General features: G+C 44.5%; 1 protein-coding gene across 1 annotated transcript in view; it reads right to left on the bottom strand.

Moving 5' to 3' along the window:
* Window positions 1-19,393, bottom strand: part of slc30a5 (solute carrier family 30 member 5) — an 82,261-nt gene extending 62,868 nt beyond the window's left edge. Inside the window, exons 1-3 of the mRNA XM_068029444.1 lie at window positions 18,846-19,393; window positions 4,049-4,171; window positions 2,441-2,507 (exon numbers count right to left, since the gene is read on the bottom strand). Of these exons, the coding sequence (XP_067885545.1) occupies window positions 2,441-2,507; window positions 4,049-4,171; window positions 18,846-18,916 (261 nt within the window). The 5' untranslated portion in view covers window positions 18,917-19,393. The remainder of the gene's footprint in view (window positions 1-2,440; window positions 2,508-4,048; window positions 4,172-18,845) is intronic.
* Between the last annotated feature and the right edge of the window lie 6,913 nt (window positions 19,394-26,306).

The raw sequence follows: 26,306 nt of genomic DNA, 5'->3' as shown, positions 1-26,306 counted from the left end.
GTGTCAACTGTTCGTTATTTCCTCACTAATACATCTGCATCAGTCACTTTTCTTCAATGATGCTCTCTGTGCATAAGGTATGAGAAAAGGAAAAATAAAATTACAAGCTGCTTATCCAAAACACGCCAAATTTAAATATTTAAATAAAAGCAAAATACTGCGGATGCTTGAAATCTGAAATAAAAACAAGAAGTGCTGGAACCACTCAGCAGGTCTGGCAGCATCTGTGGAAAGAGAAGCAGGGTTAATGTTTCAGGTCAGTGACCCTTCTTCGGAACTAGCAAATATTAGAAATGTCAAAGGTTATAAGCAAGTGAGGTGGGGGTGGGGCAAGAGATAACAAAGGAGAAGGTGTAGATTGGACAAGGCCACATAGCTGACCAAAAGGTCATGGAGCAAAGGCAAACAATATGTTAATGGTGTGTTGAAAGACAAAGCATTAGTACAGATAGGGTGTTAACGGACTGAAGATTGAACAGCAGCAAGTACAAACATGAAAAAAAAGTGGGTAAGCAAACTGAACAAACTAAGATGAAATGAAATAAACAAACAAAAAATTGTAAAAAATGTAAAAAAAAAAAGAAAAAATAACTAAAAATAAAAGTAAAATGGGGGGCCCGTCATGCTCTGAAATGATTGAACTCAATGTTCAGTCCGGCAGGCTGTAAAGTGCCTAATTGGTAAATGAGATGCTGTTCCTCGAGCTTGCGTTGATGTTCACTGGAGCACTGCAGCAATCCCAGGACAGAGATGTGAGCATGAGAGCAGGGGGAGTGTTGAAATGGCAAGCAACCGGAAGCTCAGGGTCCTGTGTGCGGTCTGAGCGGAGGTGTGCTGCAAAGCGGTCACCCAGTCTGCGTTTGGTCTCCCCAATGTAGATGAAACCACATTGTGAGCAGCGAATACAGTATACTACATTGAAAGAAGTACAAGTAAATCGCTGCTTCACCTGAAAGGAATGTTTGGGGCTTGGGATAGTGAGGAGAGAGGAGGTAAATGGGCAGGTATTACACATCCTGCGATTGCAGGGGAAGGTGCCATGGGACGGGGACGAGGTGGTGGGGGTAATGGAGGAGTGGACCAGGGTGTCGCGGAGGGAACGATCCCTTCGGAATGCTGACAGGGGAAGGAAGGGGAAGATGCGTTTGGTAGTGGCATCACGCTGGAGGTGGCGGAAATGGCGGAGGATGATCCTTTGGATATGGAGGCTGATGGGGTGGAAAGTGAGGACAAGGGGAACCCTGTCACGGTTCTGGGAGGGAGCGGAAGGGGTGAGGGTAGAGGTGCGTGAAATGGGCCGGACACGGTTGAGGGCCCTGTCAACCACAGTGAGGGGGAATCCTCAGTTGAGGAAAAAGGTCATATCAGAAGCACCGTCATGGAAGGTAGCATCATCAGAGCAGATGCGTCGGAGACGGAGAAACTGGGTGAATAGAATGGAGTCCTTACAGGAGGTAGGGTGTGAAGAAGTGTAGTCGAGGTAGCTGTGGGAGTCGGTGGGCTTATAATGGATATTAGTAGACAACCTATCCCCAGAGATGGAGACAGAGAAGTCGAGGAAGGGAAGGGAAGTGTCAGAGATGGACCATGTAAAGGTGAGAGAAGGGTGGAAATTGGAAGCAAAGTTGATAAAGTTTTCCAGTTCGGGGCGGGAGCAGGAAACAGCACCGATACAGTCATCAATGTACCGGAAAAAGAGTTGGGGGAGGGGGCCTGAGTAGGACTGGAACAAAGAATGCTCGACATATCCCAAAAAAAGACAGGCATAACTAGGACCCATGCGGGTACCCATAGCAACACCTTTTACTTGAAGAAATTTAAATATTTAATTTGCATCCTTTTACCCACATGCTTGTGATAAGGACTGGACTGTTGATGGGAACAGGAGGATTCTTTATATAATATGCACCATAGCCTCATTCTTTGTTTAATATCACATTCAGCAATATGCTACAGTACAGAAAGGCACTTTGGTTATATCTAATTTGCTGATCTTCATTTATTAACAGTACTTTTCAAAAACTTTACTCCCAATTTTGTATTGCATTGCGATTTCTCGCAGCTATCCTTCCGTCTCCTTTGAATGAGATTAATGCCAAACTGAAGGTTATATTGTGCTGTTAACTTGTATTCGCTAGTAAATGAACTGAGCAGAACAGGCTCGAGGGGCTAAATGACCTACTCTGGTTCCTATTTTAAATAACTATTTAAAATTATGAGCAATAGATATTCATTCCCTTAGTGGACTACATTTAAAGCTATGGCCCACCCACAATGCAAGGACAGGGTCCTAATTCACAATGCCAAATTCTATATTGACAGCACTGATAACTGAATGTAATTCACTTGGCCAATTGCTAGATATAAATCCAGATGTGGCTAGGTAAAGTTATGGTTAATGACAGCTGCAATTATCTTCTTGAAACACAATTGAACTCACCAGCCGTCTCGATATCTGCTTGCCAGAAGAAAATGGTTTTTGAAATAAAACCAAGAATATCGCAGATCTGACAATAGAGAAAATAGAATGAGCGCTTAAGGATATCTAGTTTTCTAACTTGGATCAATAAATAGATAAAAAGAACAGGAGATGGATGTGGGCTTCACCATTTTTCACTATCAGCTGAAAGCGTTAGTGGATACAAAGGGAATTCATTCAAGGGGAAAAGTTTTTTTTTGAAAAAATTGACAACTACCTTTTCCTCTTAAATTAATTCCCTCATATCCTATCTACAGCACTGATTAATGAATCCATGGCTCTGTTTTAGCTATATGGAATGTGCTCTCCAGATCTGCACCTCCTTCCCATAGAAGACCTGGCAAACCTGCCCCTCAGGTAACCCGGGGGCAAATATGAAGAATGTAACCCCAACCTCAAAAGAGCGCCAACAGTTTGATTAGAATACACTAATCAATCCTGGCCCTGTCAGAGTGACTTTGCCAACTAATGTAAAATGAGGAGCTTCAATTGTAGGATTGAGAATGATGAACTCATTTCACATAGGACCCTTACAGTCAGCAGACAGAAGATACTTTCATCCCAGCACGCCAATTTGGAGAGGTAAAAAGCTGACATTTATCCCAGTGTGCCACCCAATTGTTTTCTAATTAGGCCAGGCAAAATTTACTCGGTTTTGGCCACGAACAGATTTTAGTAAAAGCTGTAACACAATGGCAGTTAACACAGAAACATCATCTCCTTTAAGGGCCAAGCAAACCCTCTTATTCTGCCCCACTGCTCTCAGACACTAAAATATACACTCTTGAAAAGCAGGTTAAAATGCAAATCATTTACAATAGAAAATCTGCTTTGGCAGCTATAATACAAAAATCACATATTACCAGAGAAATGACAAATATTCAATTTCTTCATGAAAGTGAAGTTTTTTGTTACAAATACCATTTTTCATATTAATAAAATGAGGGAATAATTCCTGCATATTTCAATGCATATGAAATTGGATTGTGTTTTTGAGGGAAAGGTATAATAATGACTAGAACAGGCATGTAATTCCACCTGGCACATCTAGTGACAAAATAGGAGGAAGGTGGAACTGAATAGGTTGGTGGGATTTTACCTTATTTCCTTAAAACTTTTAAATAGAACTTCAGGAAGGATGACAGGATATTGAATTGCTTTTAAAAAGAAATGCAAGTTTTACAAAGTTATTATAAAATCAAGGAAGATTTAGAAATACCACATGATCCATTTTCCCCACTAAATTCCACATTCTTGCGCAAGATGCCCAGATATCAGAATGAGTTAAAATTAAGATAATTGTACTTTCACCTTTCCTTCCTCTTTACTACCATATGAAAGATGATTGCGATAACATAACAGAAAATCTTAGACAGAAGTAATTCTCTTTTCTAGAAAAGATGAGCCTTTATGAATTTCTATAATACTGCGATTATCAAGAGATTAATACATTTTAAGTAACTGCAAAGCTGCAGAATTGCATAATATATTCAACCAGTTGTCAGGTCTTACATTAATAACCTGCAGCATCGATAGGGTGATTTTGAATAATTTTTATTAAAAACTTACCCCAGCTGGATTATGAAGACAAATTGGACAATATGGACAACTTTAAGGAGGTCATATGATTCAAATATTCCAACAGGTTTAAGGAACTTAGCCAAGCACAGCAGTGTAATGTACCGAGTTAACCTGCAGTAAAAAAATGTCAAAATCTATCAGTATTTATTACATACCCTTGAATTAGAAAAGACAAACGGCAAATCACAGTAATGCTCATAATGGTTAATGATTAAAGCCATGCTTTAATGCTGTATCCCTCTCCAATATTGTGAAGAAAAGCTTTTATGCTTCCATGTGGCATCCTCCCTTCTTGATAACTCAGTAGAACTACAGAAGCAGCAGTGGCAGCGAGAACGAGAACAGGCGAGAAGAGCCGGTATATAAAAGAGTCAAGGCCCGAGACCAGAAGCAGCAACGGCGGCGAGAGGAGCCGGGAAATAAAAGAGCCGAAGCCCGAGACCAGAAGCTGCAGCAACAGCGCACTGTTTAGTGGAACAGTAGACCTGCTTGACCAACAAAATTGAAGTGTGATGTCACAGGAGAGCTGGTAAGTGATTGGTGGGTATTTCTTCTGTGCCTCTTTTTTGTTTTGGCTAAGTGATTTAAATCAGGCGACGTCATTACAGGTTAAGAGTACACTTAAATAATTCATTTTTTAATAATACTGAGATCCAAATTAACTAATTAAATAGAATAGAGATAGCTGGGCAGGCAATGTGTTGCAGCTGTAGTATGTGGGAGCTGGTGGATGCCGGTGCAATCCATGGTGACCATATTTGCAGCAAATGTTGGCTGCTCGAGGACCTGCGGCTCAGAGTTGATGAGCTGGAGCTGCGGACACCGCGACACATCAGGGAGGGGGAGAGTTACCTGGACATTGTGTTTCAGGAGACAGTCACACCCCTTAGATTAATTATATCAAGTTTGGACTGTGGTCAGGGACAGGAGGGTGTGACTGCAAGTGAGGCAGGTATGGGGATCCAAAAATTTAGCTTTGGAGGACCCTCAGCCAGTGCCCTTATCCAATAGGTATGAGGTTCTTGCTCCCAGTGTGGATGAGGGCACAGACTGCAGGGAGGATGAGCGAACTGAACACACACCGTGGTTCGGAGTGCTATTCAAGTGGGGGAGAAAAGAGAATGTAGTAGTAATAGGGAACAGCAGGCAGTGACTAGTGGGTTACTGCAGGGATCAGTGCTAGGACCCCAGCTATTCACAATATATATTAATGATATAGATGAGGGAATTAAATGTAATATATCCAGGTTTGCAGACGACACAAAGCTGAGTGGGAGTGTGAGCTGTGAGGAGGATGCAGAGAAGCTTCAGTATGATTTGGACAGGTTGAGTGAGTGGGCAAATACATGGCAGATGCAGTATAATGTGAATAAATGTGAGGTTATCCACTTTGAATGCAAAAACAAGGCGGCAAATGATCTGAAAGGCGATAGATTGGGAAAGGGGGAGGTGTAGCGAGGCCTGGGTGTCCTTGTGCACCAGTCGCTGAAAGTAAGCATGCAGGTACAGCAGGCAGTTAAGAAGGCAAATGATATGTTGGCCTTCAGAGTGAGAGGATTTGGGTACAGCAGCAGGGATGTCTTGCTGCAATTATACAGGGCCTTGGTGAGACTGCATCTGGAGTATTGTGTGAAGTTTTGGTCTTCTTATCTGAGGAAAGATGTTCTTGCTATGGAGGGAGTGCAGCGAAGGTTCACCACTGATTCCTGGGATGGCAGGACTGACGTATGGAGAGAGATTGGGTCGATTAGGCTTGTATTCACTAGAGTTTAGAAGAATGAGGGGGGATCTCATAGAAACCGATAAAATTCCAACAGGACTCGACATACAAGATGCAGGAAGGATGTTCCCGATGGCGGGGGAATCCAGGACCAGGGGTCACAGTCTAAGGATAAGGGGTAAGCCATTTAGGATTGAGATGAGGAGATATTTCTTCACCCATAGAGTAGTGAACCTGGGGAATTCTCTACCACGGAAAGCAGTTGAGGCCAAAGCATTAAATATATTCAAGAAAGAATTAGATATAGTTCTTAGGGCTAAAGGGATTAAAGGATATGGGGAAAAAGCAGGAACAGGGCACTGAGTTTGGTTGATCAGCCATGATCGTATTGAATGGCGGAGCAGGTTCGACGGGGCGAACAGCCTACTCCTGCTCCTATTTTTCTATGTTTCTTATCAAGAATGGCGAAATGGGTTTGGCCTTTACTAATTGGAGTTTAGAAGAATGAGAGGTGATCTTATTGAAACATGTAAGATTCTAAGGGGGCTTGACAGGATAGATGTTGAGAATATGTTTCCACTGGTGGAGGAATCTCAAACTAGGGGACATAGTTACAGAATAAGGGGGCACATATTTAACACTGAGATGTGAAGGACTTTCTTTTCTCAGAGGGTGGTGAATCTATGGAATTCTCTACCTCAGAGAGTTGTGGAGGCTGGGTCACTAAATGTATCTGAGGAGGAGGTATATAGATTTTTGAAATCTCAGGGAGTTGAGGGTTATGTGGAGCAGGCCTGAAAGAAGAGTTGAGGCCTGGGACAGATCAGCCATGACCTTATTGAATGGCGGGACAGGCTTGAGCGGCTGAATGCTCCTATTTCTTATGTTCTTAACTAGGAAGGTTGGATAGGGAACCGTGGTGCAAACCCATAACCAAATGTTTGTCAAAAGCCCAGAGTTGAAAAGCATTCTGCCCACACTGTCTTTGTGAGGCAGATACCAATATGAAACATTTAGCACCAAACAGCCAACTCTAGTCAGATTGGTAAAGTTATCATATTTGAATAGAACTGTTTAAATTTGAAGCAAATTTGTTTTACTTTCCCAGCAACTGAACAACAGAAATAGAACATGCAGAGTTATGGACCTGTATTCTCTAAAGTTTAGAAGAATGACAGGTGATTTCATTGAAGCATATCAAATTCTTACAGGGCTCAACATGGTTGATGCAAGAAAGATGCTTCCCCTGGCTGGTGGGTCTGGAACCAGAGGACACTGGTTCAGAATAAGAGGTAGGCCATTTAGGTCTGAGATGAGAAAGAATTTCTTCACTCAGCGGGTGGTGAATCTTTGGAATTCTCTACCCCAGAGGGCTGTGGAGGGTCAGTCATTGAGTATATTCAGGATGGAGATCGATAAATTTCTAGATATTACAAGTAACAAAGGATATGGGGATAGTGCGGGAAAATGGCGTTGAGGTAGATCAGCCATGATCTGCTTGAATGGCGGAGCAGACTCGAATGGCCTATTCCTGCTCCTATTTCCTATGTTCCCACACAGACATTTTTTTTTTTAAAAGAACCTATAAAGAATATGAATTCAAGCATTCAAATATCAAGGGTATTAAAATAGGTAAGAAAATTGCAAATCTGGAAGTCATATTTTCCAAAACACTCTAGATTTGAGAATTTTACCTTTAGATTCAAAAATCTGTTTAAGAAGGGAATGAGCAAAAAAGCTAGTAACTACAGACCAGTCAACTTATCAACTCTGGGGAAGTTACTGGAATCTATCATCAGGACAGAATGACTGAACACTTGGACAAGAATGAGCTGATCAAAGAGAGTCTATGTGGATTTGTGTAGCGTTAGGTCATTTCTGATCTATTTGAATTTTTTTGAGGTGGTCATGGCATGGTGGACAGGGAGTGTCTATAGATTTGTCCATTTGATCTTCCAAAAGATATTTAATAAAGGTTCCGTGAAAGAGATTAGCAAAAATAAAAGAGCACAGAATTGGATGCAACTGTCTGACATGGGCTGGTAATTAGTTAGGAGGTAGAAGGGATAATGGGAATGCTCTCTGATTGGCAGGATGTGACGAGCAGCATTCCCTAAAGATTTGCACTAAGGTTTCAGCTTTTCACTATATCTGGAATGAAGGACTACAGTTGTACATCCAATATAATAAAAGCAAAATACAGCAGATGCTGGAAATCTGAAATAAAAACAAGAAATGCTGGAAATACTCAGCAGGCCTGGCAGCATCTGTTCAGAGAGAAGCAGAGTTAACGTTTCAGAACTGACAAATATTACAAATGTAAAAGGTTTTAAGCAAGTGAAGCGGGGGGGGGGGGGGGGGGGGGGGGCGCAAGAGATAACAAAGGAGGTGCTGATAGGATAGGGTCACAGAGAATAACTGACCAGAAGGTCATGGAACAAAGGCAAATGGTATGTTAATGGTGTGCTGAAAGACAAAGCATTAGTACAGAGAGGGTGCAAAGCACAGAACACGCCAAGCACAAACATAAAAAAACACATTAAAAAAAAACAAAAGTGGGTAAGCACAGTGGAAACAAACTAAACAAACTGAAAACCCTAAAATAAAATAACCAAATAAAAACGAAAAAAAAAAAATAACCAAGCATAAAAAGGGGGACCCGTCATGCTCTGAAATTATTGAACTCAATGTTCATAGAAACATAGAAAATAGGAGTAGGCCATTCGGCCCTTTGAGCCTGCTCTGCTATTCATTATGATCATGGCTGATCATCCAACTCAGTAACCTGTTCCCGCTTTCGCCTCATACTCTTTGATCCCTTTAGACCCAAGAGCTATATCTAACTCCTTCTTGAAAACATACAATGTTTTGGCCTCAATTGCTTTATGTGGTAGTGAATTCCACAGGCTCACCACTCTCTGGGTCAAGAAATTTCTCCTCATCTCAGAGCTGAAAGGTTTACCCTGTATCCTTAGACTATGACCCCTGGTTCTGGACTCCCCCATCGGGAACATCCTTCCTGCATCTACCCTGTCAAGTCCTGTTAGAATTTTATAGGTTTCTACGAGACCCCCCCCCCATTCTTCTGAACTCCAGCAAATATAATCCTAACCGACTCAATCGCTCCTCATACGTCAGTCCCGCTATCCCAGGAATCAGTCTGGTAAACCTTTGCTGCACTCCCTCGATAACAGGAACATCCTTCCTCAGATAAGGAGACCAAAACTGCACACAATATTCCAGGTGTGGCTTCCCCAAGGCCCTGTATAATTGTAGCAAGACATCCCTGCTCCTGCACTCTAATCCTCTCGTGATGAAGGCCAACATACCATTTGCCTTTTTTACTGCCTGTTGCACCTGCATGCTTACCTTCAGCAACTGGTGTACGAGAACACCCAGGTCTCGCTGCATATTCCCCTCTCTCAGTTTATAGCCGTTCAGATAATAATCTGCCTTCCTGTTTTTGCTACCAAAGTGGATAACCTCACATTTATCCACATTATACTGCATCTGCCATGCATTTGCCCACTCACTCAACTTGTCCAAATCACCCTGAAGCCTCTCTGCATTCTCCTCACACCTCACTCTCCCACCCAGTTTTGTGTCATCTGCAAATTTGGAGATATTACATTTAGTTCCCTCATCTAAATCATTAATGTATATTGTGACTAGCTGGGGTCCTAGCACAGATCCATGCAGTACCCCACTAGTCACTGCCTGCCATTCGGAAAAAGACCCATTTATCCCTACTCTTTGTTTCCTGTCCACCAACCAATTTTCTATCCGTTGCAATACACTACCCCCAATCCCATGCACTTTAATTTTGCATGCTATTCTCTTATGTGGGACTTTGTCGAAAGCCTTCTGAAAGTCCAAATAAACCACATCCACTGGCTCCCCCTCATCAACTCTACTAGTTACATCCTCGAAGAATTCTAGTAGATTTGTCAAACATGATTTCCCTTTCATAGAACCACGCTGACTCTGCCCGATTCTACCACTGCTCTCTAAGTGCACTGCTATAAAATCTTTGATAATGGACTCTAGAATTTTCTCCACTACCCACATCCGGCTGACTGGTCTATAATTCCCTGCTTTCTCTCTACCTCCCCTTTTAAATAGTGGGGTTACATTAGCTACCCTCCAATATGTAAGAACTGTCCCAGAGTCTAAAGAACCTTGGAAGATGATCACCAATGCATCCACTATTTCTCGGGCCACTTCCTTGTTCAGTCCGGCAGGCTGTTCTGTGCCTAATCGTTAAATGAGATGCTGCTCCTCGAGCTCGCGTTGATGTTCGTTGGAACACTGCAGCAATCCCAGGACAAAGATGTGAGCATGAGAGCAGGGGGGTGTGTTGAAATGGCCAGCAACCGGAAGCTTGGGGTCATGCTTACGGACTGAGCAGCGGTGTTCCGCAAAGCGGTCACCCAATCTGCGTTTGGTCTCCCCAATGTAGAGGAGACCACACTGTGAGCAGTGTTTTCATCAGAGTTATACATCCAAGTTTGTAGATGACAGTTAAAAAGCACAAGAAGCTGCATAGATGGGAGCAGGATCATACATAGATTAAACGAATGGGCAAAAGTGCAACACTCAAGAAGCTCGAGAGGACATAGCGGCCCACTTGATCGCCCACCCATCCAGCAACTTAAACATTCACTAACTCCACCACCAATGCACAGTGGCAGCAGTCTGTACCATCTACAAGATGCACTGCAGCAACTCACCAAGGCTCCTTCGACAGCACCTTCCAAACCCACGACCTCTACCTCTATTTGGAGGAAAATGTAGCTGGTCTGATTAGTAAGTTTGTGGACGACACAAAGGTTGGTGGAGTTGCGGATAGTGTTGAGGATTGTCAGAGCATACAGCAGGATATAGATCGGTTGGAGACTTGGGTGGAGAAATGGCAGATGGAGTTTAATCCGGACAAATGTGAGGTAATGCATTTTGGAAGGTCTAATGCAGGTGGGAAGTGTGCAGTAAATGGCAGAACCCTTAGGAGTATTGACAGGCAGAGAGATCTGGGTGTACAGGTCCACAGGTCACTGAAAGTGGCAACGCAGGTGGATAAGGTAGTCAAGAAGGCATACGGCACGCTTGCCTTCATCGGTCGGGGCATAGAGTATAAAAATTGGCAAGTCATGCTGCAGCTGTTAGGCCACACTTAGAATATTGCGTGCAATTCTGGTCGCCACACTACCAGAAGGACGTGGAGGCTTTGGAGAGGGTACAGAAGAGGTTTACCAGGATGTTGCCTGGTCTAGAGGGCATTAGCTATGAGGAGAAGTTGGATAAACTCGGATTGTTTTCACTAGAACGACGGAGGTGGAGGGGCGACATGATAGAGGTTTACAAAGTTATGAGCGGCATGGACAGAGTGGATAGTCGGAAGCTTTTTCCCAGGCTGGAAGAGTCAGTTACATGAGGACATAGGTTTAAGGTGAGAGGGGCAAAGTTTAGAGGGGATGTGCGAGGCAAGTTCTTTACACAGAGGGTGGTGAGTGCCTGGAACTTGCTGCCGGGGGAGGTGGTGGAAGCAGATACAACAGTGACGTTTAAGAGGCATCTTGACAAATACATGAATAGGATGGGAATAGAGGGATACGGACCCCGGAAGTGCAGAAGGTTTTAGTTTAGGCAGGCATCAAGATCGGCGCAGGCTTGGAGGGCCGAATGGCCTGTTCCTATGCTGTACTGTTCTTTGTTCACCTAGAAGGACAAGGGCAGCAGATGCATGGGGACACCACCACCAGCTGCAAGTTCCCCTCCGAGCCACACACCATCCTGACTTGGAACTATATCGCCATTCTTCACTGCGGCTGGGTCAAAAACCTGGAACTCCCTTCCTAACTGCACTGTGGGTGTACCTACACCAGGTGGACTGCAGCGGTTCAAGAAGGTGGCTCACCACCACCTTCTCAAGGGCAATTAGGGATGGGTCATCCCGTGAAAGAATAAAAAAAAATACATAGTTCAATGTGGAAAAGTGCAAGGTCATCCACTTTGGATCCGAGAGAAACAAATAATAAAGGAGGTGTGGAGGAGCAAAGGGATTTGAGTGTCAATACAAGCAAACCACAAACAGATATGCACAGGTACAAAAGCTAATCAAAAAGGCTAATAGAATATTGTCCTTTATCTCAAGTGGGTTATCAAAGGGAGGAAGTGATGCTTCAGTTGTATACAGCCTTGCTCAGACCCCACCTGGAGTACTGCATTCAGTTTTGGGAACTGTACCTTGAAGAATATTGGCCTTAGAAGGTATAGAATGCAGATTCCATTATTAAGGAAGTAGTAGCAGGACATTTAGAAAATCATACTATAATCAAGTAGAGTCAGCATGGTTTTATAAAATGGAAATCGTGTTTGACAAATTTTAGAGTCCTTTGAGGATGTAACAAGCAGGATGGATAAAGGGGAACCAGTAGATGTATGTGGTTTGCCAAAAGACATTCCATAAGGGGCCACATAATGGGTTACTGCACAATATAACAGCTCATGGTGTTGGGGCTATATATTAGCATGGATGGAGGATTGACTAACTAAGAAAAGCCAGAGTCTGGATAAATGGGTCATTTTCAGGTTGGCAATCTGTAACTAATGGGGTGCCACAGGGATCAGTGTTGGGGTCTCAATTATTTACGACCTATATGAAGGAACAGAGTGCATTGCAGCCAAATTTGCTGACAATACAAAGATAGGGAGGAAAACAAGTTGTAAGGAGGACAAAGAGTCTGCAAGGGGATATAGAGAGATTAAGTGAGTGTAGTGTGGGTAAACAGGAGGTTGTCCACATTGGTGGGAAGACTAGAAAATCTGATTTAAATGGGCAGAGACTGCAGAATGCTGCAGTACAGAGGGATCTGGGTTCCTTGTTCAGGAATCACAAAAAGGTAGCATGCAGATACAGCAAGTAATTAGGAAGGCAAATGGAACGTTGGCCTTTACTGCAAAGGGGGATGAAGTATAAAAGTAGAAAAATCTTGTTACAACTGTACAGGGCATTGCTAAGAATGCACCGACAGTACTGTGTACAGTTGCGGTCTCCTTACGTAAGGAGGGTTATACTTGCATTGGAAGCAGTTCAGAGGCTGATGAAGGAGTTGTCTTATGAGGACAGGTTGAGCCTATACTCGGAGTTTAGAAGAATGAGAATGATCTTATTGAAACATGCAAGATTCTGAGGGGGCTTGACAGGGTTTTAGATGTTTCAGTAAGAACAGAGAGGATGGTAAAAGAGGGGGGGGGTGTGGCATTGTTAATCAAGGAGAGTATTACAGCGGCAGAAAGGACATTTGAGGACTCGTCTACTGAGGTAGTATGGGCCGAGGTTAGAAACAGGAGAGGAGAGGTCACCCTGTTGGGAGTTTTCTATAGACCTCCGAATAGTTCCAGAGATGTAGAGGAAAGGATAGCGAAGATGATTCTCGACAGGGGCGAGAGTAACAGGGTAGTTGTTATGGGGGACTTTAACTTTCCAAATATTGACTGGAAATACTATAGTTCGAGTACTTTAGATGGGTCAGTTTTTGTCCAGTGTGTGCAGGAGGGTTTTCTGACACAGTATGTAGACAGGCCAACCAGGGGCGATGCCACATTGGGTTCGGTACTGGGTAATGAACCCGGCCAGGTGTTAGATTTAGATGTAGGTGAGCACTTTGGTGATAGTGATCACAATTCGGTTAGGTTTACCTTAGCGATGGGCAGGGACAGGTATATACCGCAGGGCAAGAATTATAGCTGGGGGAAAGGAAATTATGATGCGATTAGGCAAGATTTAGGATGCGTAGGATGGGGAAGGAAACTGCAGGGGATGGGCACAATCGAAATGTGGAGCTTATTCAAGGAGCAGCTACTGCGTGTCCTTGATAAGTATGTACTTGTCAGGCAGGGAGGAAGTTGTCGAGCGAGGGAGCCGTGGTTTACTAAAGAAGTTGAAGCGCTTGTCAAGAGGAAGAAGGAGGCTTATGTTAGGATGAGACGTGAAGGCTCAGTTAGGGCGCTTGAGAGTTACAAGCTAGCCAGGAAGGATCTAAAGGGAGAGCTAAGAAGAGCAAGGAGAGGACACGAGAAGTCATTGGCGGATAGGATCAAGGAAAACCCTAAGGTTTTCTATAGGTATATCAGGAATAAAAGAATGACTAGAGTTAGATTAGGGCCAATCAAGGATAGTAGTGGGAAGTTGTGTGTGGAATCAGAGGAGATAGGGGAAGCGTTAAATGAATATTTTTCGTCAGTATTTACAGTAGAGAAAGAAAATATTGTCGAGGAGAATACTGAGATTCAGACTACGAGGCTAGATGGGATTGAGGTTCACAAGGAGGAGGTGTTAGGAATTTTGGAAAGTGTGAAAATAGATAAGTCCCCTGGGCCAGATGGGATTTATCCTTGGATTCTCTGGGAAGCCAGGGAGGAGATTGCAGAGCCTTTGTCCTTGATCTTTATGTTGTCATTGTCGACAGGAATAGTGCCGGAAGACTGGAGGATAGCAAATTTTGTCCCCTTGTTCAAGAAGGGGAGTAGAGACAGCCCTGGTAATTATAGACCTGTGAGCCTTACTTCGGTTGTGGGTAAAATGTTGGAAAAGGTTACAAGAGATAGGATTTATAATCATCTTGAAAAGAATAAGTTCATTAGCGATAGTCAGCATGGTTTTGTGAAGGGTAGGTCGTGCCTCACAAACCTTATTGAGTTTTTCGAGAAGGTGACCAAACAGGTGGATGAGGGTAAAGCAGTGGATGTGGTGTATCTGGATTTCAGTAAGGCGTTTGATAAGGTTCCCCACGGTAGGCTATTGCAGAAAATACAGAAGTATGGGGTTGAAGGTGATTTAGAGCTTTGGATCAGAAATTGGCTAGCTGAAAGAAGACAGAGGGTGGTGGTTGATGGCAAATGTTCATCCTGGAGTTTAGTTACTAGTGGTGTACTGCAAGGATCTGTTTTGGGGCCACTGCTGTTTGTCATTTTTATAAATGACCTGGAAGAGGGTGTAGAAGGGTGGGTTAGTAAATTTGCGGATGACACGAAGGTCGGTGGAGTTGTGGATAGTGCCGAAGGATGTTGTAGGGTACAGAGGGACATAGATAGGCTGCAGAGCTGGGCTGAGAGATGGCAAATGGAGTTTAATGCAGAAAAGTGTGAGGTGATTCACTTTGGAAGGAGTAACAGGAATGCAGAGTACTGGGCTAATGGGAAGATTCTTGGTAGTGTAGATGAACAGAGAGATCTTGGTGTCCAGGTACATAAATCCCTGAAAGTTGCTACCCAGGTTAATAGGGCTGTTAAGAAGGCATATGGTGTGTTAGCTTTTATTAGTAGGGGGATCGAGTTTCGGAGCCACGAGGTCATGCTGCAGATGTACAAAACTCTGGTGAGACCGCACCTGGAGTATTGCGTGCAGTTCTGGTCACCGCATTATCGGAAGGATGTGGAAGCTTTGGAAAGGGTGCAGAGGAGATTTACTAGGATGTTGCCTGGTATGGAGGGAAGGTCTTACGAGGAAAGGCTGAGGGACTTGAGGTTGTTTTCGTTGGAGAGGAGGAGGAGGAGAGGTGACTTAATAGAGACATATAAGGTAATCAGAGGGTTAGATAGGGTGGATAGTGAGAGTCTTTTTCCTCGGATGGTGATGGCAAACACGAGGGGACATAGCTTTAAGTTGAAGGGTGATAGATATAGGACAGATGTTAGAGGTAGTTTCTTTCCCCAGAGAGTAGTAGGGGCGTGGAACGCCCTGCCTGCAACAGTAGTAGACTCGCCAACTTTAAGGGCATTTAAGTGGTCATTGGATAGACATATGGATGAAAATGGAATAGTGTAGGTCAGATGGTTTCACAGGTCGGCGCAATATCGATGTTCTAAAGGGTAGATGGAGAGGGGATGTTTCACGTTGTGGGAGAATCTGGAACTAGGGAGCAGAGTTTAAAAATAAGGGTCTCCCATTTAAAAGGAATTTCTTACGAGTCATTGATCTGTGGAATTCTCTTCTCCTGAGAGCTGGGTCATTGAAAATACTCAAGGCTGAGTTAAGACAGATTTTTGATCTACAAAGGGGTTAAGAGTTATGGAGTTCAGCCCACAATCAGATCAGCCATGATTTTATTGAACGGCAGAGCAGGCACAATGGGCTTAACAGCCTACTTCTGCTCTAATTTTTTTATGATTTTATGTATGTAATGTGATGTGATGCTCAAGTCATCCCCTTTGTGAGAGACAGGCTGGATGGGCCAGTTGGACATGCTTCATGTTCTGATCTCCCCACCCGCCCCCTGCCTTCCCCTTAACCCAGTAGATACTGAAGCCCTTGTAGTCCATGTGACAGTCCGGTTGAGATCTATTAATCAGCACAGAACAGAGGTTGGACTTGGAACTTTTGCAATCGTTACTTGAGCAGTGTTTCCTAATTTCATGAGTTCAAATGCATTTTACAACCTGTACCATCAAAAGTTTATGGCACATGAAGCAGCCATTTGGCCCATCTTGCCTGTGCCAGCTAAGAAAGAGCTATTCAGCTGAATCCCACTTTCCAACTCTTGGTCTATGGACTTGTAGGTAACAGCAGTTCAAGCGCATATCAAAGTATTTTCTAAAATGCAATGAGCGTTTCTGCCTCACACCTTTTCAGGCAATTAGTTCCAGATTACCACCACCCTCTGGATGAAAAAAAATCTCAACTCCTCTCGAATCCTTTCATCAATTATTTTAAATCTATGCCCCCTGGTAATTGACCTCTCTGCTAAGGGGAATAAGCCCTACCTACCCACATTATCTAGACCCCTCATAATTTTATGCAGTTAGATTATTGACTGTCCCCGCACACCTTGACCTGAATAAATAAAAGCAAAATACTGCAGATGCTGGAAATCTGAAATAAAAACAAGAAATGCTGGAAATACTCAGCAGGTCTGGCAGCATCTGTGGAGAGAGAAGCAGAGTTAGCATTTCAGGTCAGTGACCCTTCATCAGAACTGGCAGGGCCAGAAATGTAATAGGTTTTAAGTAAAGCGGGGATGGGGCAAGAGACAACAAAAGAGGTGTTGATAGGAAAAGGTCACAGAAAATAACTGACCAGAAGGTCATGGAGCAAAGGCAAATGGTATGTTAATGGGTGGTGAAAGACAAAGCGTTAGTACAGAGAGGGAGTTAATGGACAGAAAACTGAACAGCCTGGCTCCAAGCACAAACATGAAAAAGTGGGTAGGCACAGTAGAAACAAACTAAAATAAAATAAAGACATAAAAAAGAAAAAATAACTCAAAAATAAAAGTAAAAAGCAGGGGCCCCGTCATGTTCTGAAATTATTGAGCTCAATGTCCAGTCCGGCAGGCTGTAGCGTGCCTAATCAGTAAATGAGATGCTGTTTCTCAAGCTTGCGTTGAATTTCACTGGATCATGCAGCAGGCCCAGGACAGATATGTGGACATAAGAGCAAGGGGAGTGTTGAAATGGCAAGCAACCGGAAGCTCAGGGTCATGCTTTCGGACTGAACAAAGAACAAACAACAGTACAGCACAGGAACAGGCCATTCGGCCCTCCAAGCCTGCACCAATCTTGATGCCTGCCTAAACTAAAACCTTCTGCACTTCCAGGGACCGTATCCCTCTATTCCCATCCTGTTCATGTATTTGTCAAAATGCCTCTTAAACGTCACTGTTGTATCTGCTTCCACCACCTCCCCTGGCAGCAAGTTCCAGGCACTCACCACCCTCTGTGTAAAGAACTTGCCTCGCACATCCCCTCTAAGCTTTGCCCCTCTCACCTTAAACCTATGTCCTCTAGTATCTGACTCTTCCACCCTGGGAAAAAGCTTCTGACTATCCACTCTGTCCATGCCGCTCATAACTTTGTAAACCTCTATGATGTCACCCCTCCACTCTGTCGTTCCAGTGAAAACAATCCGGTTTATCCAACCGCTCCTCATAGCTAATGCCCTCTAGACCAGGCAACATCCTGGTAAACCTCTTCTGTACCCTCTCCAAAGCCTCCACGTCCTTCTGGTAGTGTGGCGACCAGAATTGCACGCAATATTCTAAGTGTGGCCTAACTAAAGTTCTGTACAGCTGCAGCATGACTTGCCAATATTTATACTCTATGCCACTGCCCTTCCTTCATCAATCATCTTGGTCACTTCCTCAAAAAACTCAATAAAATTAGTGAGACACAACCTCCCCTTCACAAAACCATGCTGCCTCTCGCTAATAAGTTCATTTGTTTCCAAATGGGAGTAAATTTTGTCCTGAATAATCCTCTCTGATAATTTCCCTACCACTAACGTAAAGCTCACCGGCCTATAATTTCCTGGATTATCCTTGCTACCCTTCTTAAACAAAGGAACAACATTGGCTATTCTCCAGTCCTCTGGGACCTCACCTGCAGCCAATGAGGATGCAAAGATTTGAGCGGAGGTGTTCCGCAAAGCGTTCAACCAATCTGTGTTTGGTCTCCCCAATGTAGAGACCACATTGTGAGCAGCGAATACAGTATACTAAATTGAAAGAAATACAATAAATCGCTGCTTCCCCTGATAGGAGTATTTGGGGCCTTGGATAGTGAGGAGAGAGGAGGTAAATGTGCAGGCATTACACCTCCTGTGATTGCAAGGGGACAAGGTGGTGGCGGTAATGGACAAGTGGGCCAGCGTGTTGTGGAGGGAACGATCCCTTCGGAATGCTGACAGGGGAGGGGAAGATGCATTTGGTAGTGGCATCACACTGGATGTGGCAGAAATGGCGGAAGATGATCCTTTGGATACGGGGAGGCTGATAGGGCGGAAAGTGAGGACAAGGGGAACCCTGTCGGGGTTTTGGGAGGAAGGGGAAAGGGTGATGGTAGAGGTGTGGGAAATGGACACGGTTAAGGGTCCTGTCAACCGGAGTGGCGGGGGGTGGAATCCTTAGTTGAGGAAAAAGGAAGACATATCAGAGGCGCTGTCATGGAAGGTTGCATCATCAGAGCTGATGCGCCGGAGGCAGAGAAACTGGAAGAATGGAATGGAGTCCTTACAGGAGCCAGTGTGAAGAAGTGTAGTCAAGATAGCGGTGGGAGTCGGTGGGCTTTTACCTGGAGCTGGGCACATCCACGGGGCCCAGCCTGGCGCTGGAAATGATATTGCTGCTGTATTTCTCCTCCATTCTCGGGACAAACCCACTTTCCGTAGTTTCTGCTGCTGTTGCCTCCTCACCACATGGTCTCCGCGATGTCACTAGCTGCCCTACCGAGTCGCCATCACAGTCACAGGGTCCTAAATATCACAGGCCCGAAGCCTGCGGCTGGAGTGTTTGAGCGAGCTTGCTGTTGGCTGACCGCTGCTCCGTGTCGCCTGGAGGATTCCTCCACAATCCCGGCACCGGGACGGCAGCCACGTCACGGAAAGGCACCGATAGGCCGCGCTTCAGCCTCACGGAGAAGGAGCAGCGGATTCCGCACCAACCGAACCTGAATCAACAGGATCACCTAGCAACGGACCCGAGTATACTACCGACCGACACCTGTCCACTCTCCGAAATCAACCGCCTGCCGGCCGGGACCTCCCGACCTCCCAACAGTCCGCCCCCTGCCGGCCGGCACCGACTGACCTCTCAACACTCCGCCCTCTGCTGGCCCTGACCTTCCGATCTCTCAACACTCCGCCCCCTGCCGGCCGGCACCGACTGACCTCCCAACACTCCGCCCCCTGCCGGCCGGCACCGACTGACCTCTCAACACTCCGCCCTCTGCTGGCCCTGACCTTCCGATCTCTCAACACTCCGCCCCCTGCCGGTCGGCACCGACTGACCTCCCAACAGTCCGCCCCCTGCCGGCCGGCACCGACTGACCTCCCAACACTCCGCCCCCTGCCGGCCGGCACCGACTGACCTCTCAACACTCCGCCCTCTGCTGGCCCTGACCTTCCGATCTCTCAACACTCCGCCCCCTGCCGGTCGGCACCGACTGACCTCCCAACAGTCCGCCCCCTGCCGGCCGGCACCGACTGACCTCCCAACACTCCGCCCCCTGCCGGCCGGCACCGACTGACCTCTCAACACTCCGCCCTCTGCTGGCCCTGACCTTCCGATCTCACAACACTCCGCCCTCTGCTGGCCCTGACCTTCCGATCTCACAACATTCCGCCCTCTGCCGTCTGGGAACCTCCGAACTCTCAACACTCCGCCCCCTGCCGGCCGGCACCGACTGACCTCCCAACAGTCCGCCCCCTGCCGGCCGGCACCGACTGACCTCCCAACACTCCGCCCCCTGCCGGCCGGCACCGACTGACCTCTCAACACTCCGCCCCCTGCCGGCCGGGAGCTCCCGACTTCTCCGGGCTGCGCTTTTTGAAAGGAAATCATTTGCCTCTGTGCACAAAGCTGCCTTCGTAACTGGCTGTAGCCGGTAAATCCTTCCTTTCTGAACCCTAGTATATAGGGCAGTGAGATTAGGTTTGGATTGCTTTAACAAAGCGTCAGCACTGACATAAAAGCTAAAGTGAAGTGCTGTGGTTGATGGAAATTTGATATAAAAAAAAGAAAATGCTACAAAAAAAGAAAATGCTACAAATACTCAGCAGGTCTGGTAGCATCTGTGGAGAGAGAAAAATCGAGTTAAGGTTATGGGCCTATGACCTTTGGTCAGAGCAGGAAGGGCCTCCTTCTAAAGGCCTGCTAGGGTCTGCAAATGAGACCCGACCCTAGCCCGACAGAACCCCATCCGAGCCCGAGCCCAAGCCCGAGCCGGCCCGAGTCCTTCCATTTTTTCCTGCTCCCGACCCAACCATCAGTTAACTTACCTTCCATTTTTCACTTTGTGCCTTACCTGCACAAGCTTAAAATAACTGTAACAAAACCACCTTTAAAGTCCAAAAAGTAAATTAACATTAGAGTCACTTACCTGAGGTGGTGATAGAGCGTGTCTGATCCGGCCCGACTCGACTCGACCCAAGCCCGAATGCCAGACCTGGAAGTGCGACCCGACCCGAACCCGACACATGCCGTCAGGGGCCCCCTTGGGTTCGGGTCGGGTAGCAGGCCTTTACCTCCTTCTATCTCTTAACTCCTTTTCTGATCACTACGAGTTATTGGCAACTCTGTCCCTTTGCTCCCAAGGCTGCAGGGAACTCATTCACTCCCCTGTATCGCCTTTTAATGGACCACTCCCTCATAGTAAGGGTGTATGAATTGCAGCTTCATTCACCCATATTGCCCTCCAATAGGCATCTGATTCACCTTTGTACCTAGAGTGGCCATTTGTCCAGTTTTGTACTGGGCAGTCTGGATTCCACCAGTGTAACCTAACGTCAACTTGGTCACTTGGCTTTCGTGACAAGAGGCAATTGTCTTCCACAGCTCCCTACTCTCCACGTCCTTACACCAACTTATTTACCTTTTAAATAAAAAGCAAGAAACTGCAGATGCTAGAAATCTGAAACAAAAGCAGGTCAATCGACATCTGTGGAGAGAACATACAAGTTTGATATTTCAACTGTGAAAGATATTACAACCACAAGTTGCATTTACATAGTACCTCACAGGAGCAATTATCAAAAAAAATTGACTCTGAGCCATGTAAGGAGATATTATGGCAAGTTTGGTCAAAGAGGTAGGTTTTAAGAACCATCTTGAAGGAAGAGAGAGTTAGAGATGTGGAAAGGTTTAGGAAGTGAAATTCAGTGCTTAGGGCCCTGGCAGTTGAAGCCACAACTGCCAATGGTGAAGCGAAGATAATTGGGTATGTGCCAAGAGGCCAGGATTAGAGAAACGCAGAGATCTCGTTGGATTGTAGGGGGCCAGAAGAGTTTACAGAGATAGGAAGGGGGCGAGGCCATGAAGGAATTTGAAAACAAGGATGAGAATTTTAAAATTGAGGCGCTGTGGAACCAGGAGCCAATGTAAATCAGCAGACACAGGGTCGCTGGGTGAAAAGGACTTTGTGTGAGTTAGGAATCAGGCAGCACAGTTTTGGTTGAGCTCAAGTTTATGGAAGGTGCATGGTGGGAGACCAGGCAGTGGAATAGTTGAGTCTAGAGGTAACAAAGGCACTGGTGAGAGTTTCAGCAGCTATTGAGCTGAGGGAACGGGGAGATAGGTAAAGTTACGAAGGTGGAAAGAAGTGGTCTCAGTGATGGAGAGGAGATGGGGTCAGAAACTCAGCTCAAGATCAAATAGCACAGATAGGATGGCAAGTCTGTGAGCTATCTGATTCAGTCTCAGACTGTAGCTTGGATGAGGGATGGAGCCGATGGCTAGGGAATGGCTTTGGTGGCGGGGGCCGAAGACAATGACTTTGGTCTCCCCAAAATTTTTGGTTATTCAATATTGGATGTCAGACAAGCAGTGTGACAAATCAGAGGCAGTGGAGGAGTCAAGAGAGGTGGTAGCGAGGCAGCACCTAATGATGTCATCGAGGGGCAGCATGTAAATGAGTAGCATTTAGAAAGGAACAGAAAAAAGGGAACGGTGAAAAAATACACACATGGGAAAAATAAATGGAATGACCCATAAAGTACTTAAGTGGAAAACACAAGATGGCTAATTGGCAGAAATGATATTAACAGAAGGCAATAAGAGGCGTAGTGAGAGATAATGGAAGAGTAGTTAACTCTTAACAGCCCTCTGAAGTGGCCTAGCAAGCCACTCAGTCAAGGCAATTGTGGATAGCAATATATGCCAGCCTTGCCAGCAACACCTACATCCTGAGAATGTAATTTTTTTAATGAAAGAATTCAAGGAAATTAAAGATATTAAGAAACAGAGAGAATTTGTGACTGACAAGACAGACAGAAACAACAACAGGGAGAATTGGCTTTTGCTTGTTCCCCGACAGAATAATTGCATACTCAGACTGTTTGCATGCGACATACTCTCCTGTGTTCCCTAAGTTCCCAATCCAAGTTTGGGAGGGAGGAAGTACTTTTGGTACAAGCTTCCTATCTAAACATTTTTTCCATGAAATTGCACCTGCATGTTAGGAGAAATCCTCATCCTCATGTTAATTCCTGGCAATCCAATATTTTGATTGACAAAAGTTGCTCGAGAGGTCTCAACCCATCATTTTCATACTGATGTTGAATTGCAAAATGCCTTATAGTGTTGGACCAACATTCTAGAACAGAAAACATGCTGTTCTAATGATTCTATGGAGCTGCTTTCTGTAGGAATTCAGATGATTCGCTAGCTCCCCTTTTACATGTTCGCACAAAATCAAAATTATTTCCTAACTCTCCACAAGGCAACAAGGAAAGAGCTAAAAATATTAAAATAATATACTTTGATTTGATAGCTGGCTGATGTTAGAATATCAATGTTAGTGATTTTACCAGCATAATGTTCTTTTGATTTAGCATTTAGTTCCAACTCTCAATTACCTATGAAATTGCTATGAACTTCTAACAGGGAACATTTTGAACATGAACATATTATGATAGAATAGTAATGCAATTTATAAGGTGAGGCTTATGAACTTCAGCAAAGTCCTGGGATTGGATTATTGCTTTAAATAAATTGCCAGATATTTATCATATCAGCTTATTCTCACCACTCATTTTTGGTTACCCTTGCATGGAGCACCATTATCCTGCTACAACGATGCACTGGTGACCTACACTCAAACTTCTGCTAATGATATTCTGTAATTGTTGCTGAATGATGCATTATGGCAGATGGGAGTGACCTTGATGACTGGGTTTTTCTCATTCCCTGTGGGGAAATGCTGTAGTCTCACTTAGCAGCTCCCTTCATTCATCCAGCCAAGATTCAGAAGATGAATGGATGAAGGGGAGAACTTGCAGGCATCAACCCACCTCTTACTATTTCATGAAAAGTTATTGGAATGTCAACATAATAACGTTTCAATGCAATGAACAAGTGAATATTATTTAAATAAAAGCAAAATACTGCAGGTGCTGGAAATCTGAAATAAAAACAAGAAATGCTGGAAATACTCAGCAGACGTGGGAGCATCTATGGACAGAGAAGCAGAGTTAACATTTCAGTTCAGTGAACTGGCAAAGGCTAGAAATGTAATAGGTTTTAGTTTAGTTTAGTTTAGAGATACAGCACTGAAACAGGCCCTTCGGCCTACCGAGTCTGTGCTGACCATCAACCACCCATTCATACTAATCCTACACTAATTCCATATTCCTACCACATCCCCACCTGTCTATATTTCCCTACCACCTACTTATACTAGGGGCAATTTATAATGGCCAATTTACCTATCAACCTGCAAGTCTTTGGCATGTGGGAGGAAACTGGAGCACCCGGAGGAAACCCACGCAGACACAGGGAGAACTTGCAAACTCCACACAGGCAGTACCCAGAATTGAACCCGGGTCGCTGGAGCTGTGAGGCTGCGGTGCTAACCACTGCGCCACACCTACCCACTATTTTTTTCATATTTGTGCTTGGGGGCAGGCTGTTCAGTTTTCTGTCAATTAACACCCTCTCTGTACTAATGCTTTGTCTTTCACCACACCATTAACATACTGTTTGCCTTTGCTCCATGACCTTCTGGTCAGTTATTCTCTGTGACTTTGTCCTATCAGCACCTTCTCTTATGTTATATCTTGCCCCACCCCTGCTTTACTTGCTTAAAACCTATTACATTTCTAGCCTCTGCCAGTTCTGATGAAGGGTCACTGACCTGAAACGTTAACTCTGCTTCTCTCTCCTCAGATGCTGCCAGACCTGCTGAGTATTTCAGCATTTCTTGTGAGTATTATTTAAGTTAATTATAACAACAATTTGCTCTTCTATCATTCTCCTCACATACAGGAAGTGCTTTACAGTGAGGGCAAGGGAGTGGACACTGTGCAAAGGTGAAAATGGAGAAATGACCTAATATCCACTATTGCATATGCTAGTTCTAATAGCAGATTTTATGCAATGTTGCTTATGGTAAGCTGGATGATGCACTGCGTTAGCAGAAAGACAGGGAACACTGAGAACAGAATGTATTCTATACAGCAACCATTTCTGGCACCACACCTTAGGAAGGATATATTGGCATTGGAGGGAGTGCTGCTTGAATTTACCAGAATGATACCTGGAGTCCAAGGGTTAAGCTACGAGGAGTGATTAAACAAACGAGGGTTGTATTTCCTGGAATTTAGAAGCTTAAGGGGTAATTTGATCTAAGTTTTCAAGATATTAAGGGGAACAGATAGGGTAGATATTGAGAACCTATTTCCGCAACTTGAGGAGTTTAGGACTCGGGGGCATAGTCCAATAATTAGAGCCAGACTTTTCAGGGATGAAATTAGGAAACACTTCTTCACAAAAAGGATGGTAGGAGTTTGGAACTCTCTTCTGCAAATGGCATTTGATGCTATATCAATTATTAATTTTGAAACTGAGATTTGATAGATTTTTGTTAGCAAATGCAGGTATATGGAGTTAGGTGGCAGATCAGCGATAATCTCAATCAATGGTGGAGCAGGCTCGTGTGGCTAAATGGCCTACTCCTGTTTCTCTGTTCCTAGTTGGAGCTGTCCTTTGTTACGGTGTCCTTTGGAGACCACGACATCTAATTATTATTAGTGAATATGGCTTGATGCAAATCAGAGTTTAATTGTGAATGTTCAACACTAAGTCAGAAAAAAAACAGCATGCAGTGACTGCCTTCCTCTTTCTTTTTTATAGACTCTTGGCATTTTGATGCATCATGTCTGAAGTGTGATATGAATGCTATTAAAATTTTTCTACAGATAAATTAGTATGGCGTGTCTTTCTTCAGTAATTCTCTTAGTGGAGATGCCTTCTTTGAGAAGCTCAATATGTATGCAGCGTATTTTTTAAGAATTGATTAGTGTCTGCATGGTTCCAGGTCACATGCTTGTAGTGCTAACATTTACATTCAGTGAATCAAGGTGAGAAGTATTAGTGCTTGTGGATAGAACCTGTTGCATTATCTCTTTCTGGATTAATACAAACAAAGCTGAAGGACAGGCATAAAGGTTAAATGCAGAACTTTAATGGAGACTTGTTGCTCCAGCTTACATGAGCTAACTGACTGTGTAAGAGAACTGAATCACATGATATTGCATCACTTCCTGTGATGACATACATATTCGCATAAACATATATTTAAATGATTTTATTGAACATACTAACAAATACTTTATCACAACATTCCTCTTCCCTTAAATAACAACCCCATCATTTATAACATAGTATAACATTAATATGTATATGAATAAGCAACCATTGAGATAAGAAATTCAACAACTGTAACACAATTTACATAAAATATTCAACTGTAACAAGAACATTTGGACCACTCCTCTTCAAGGTATTGTCTATGCTTGGAACTATACTGGTCATCGGCTGACATGACCAGACCTTGTGACAACAACATGGGGGTGTGTTCTCGAACTGTCCGTCCTCTCCTCCTGAAGATTCATTTTCGAGGATTGTCCTCAAGTTGTTGGTGTGTTGCCTGTTGTCTCTTTGTCTGCAAAATGTACGTGGGTACATGTGGGCGATGCTGGTTGGTCACCTTGTGCATGGCTAGCAGAGAGTCCTCTGAGGTGAGGTTGATTCCTTCGCA

This window comes from Heterodontus francisci, chromosome 4 (assembly GCF_036365525.1).
Source record: "Heterodontus francisci isolate sHetFra1 chromosome 4, sHetFra1.hap1, whole genome shotgun sequence".
In the NCBI taxonomy this organism is placed as follows: Eukaryota; Metazoa; Chordata; class Chondrichthyes; order Heterodontiformes; family Heterodontidae; genus Heterodontus; species Heterodontus francisci.
Note: the sequence above shows the minus strand (reverse complement) of the source record. Positions and strands in the feature narration are given on the sequence as shown.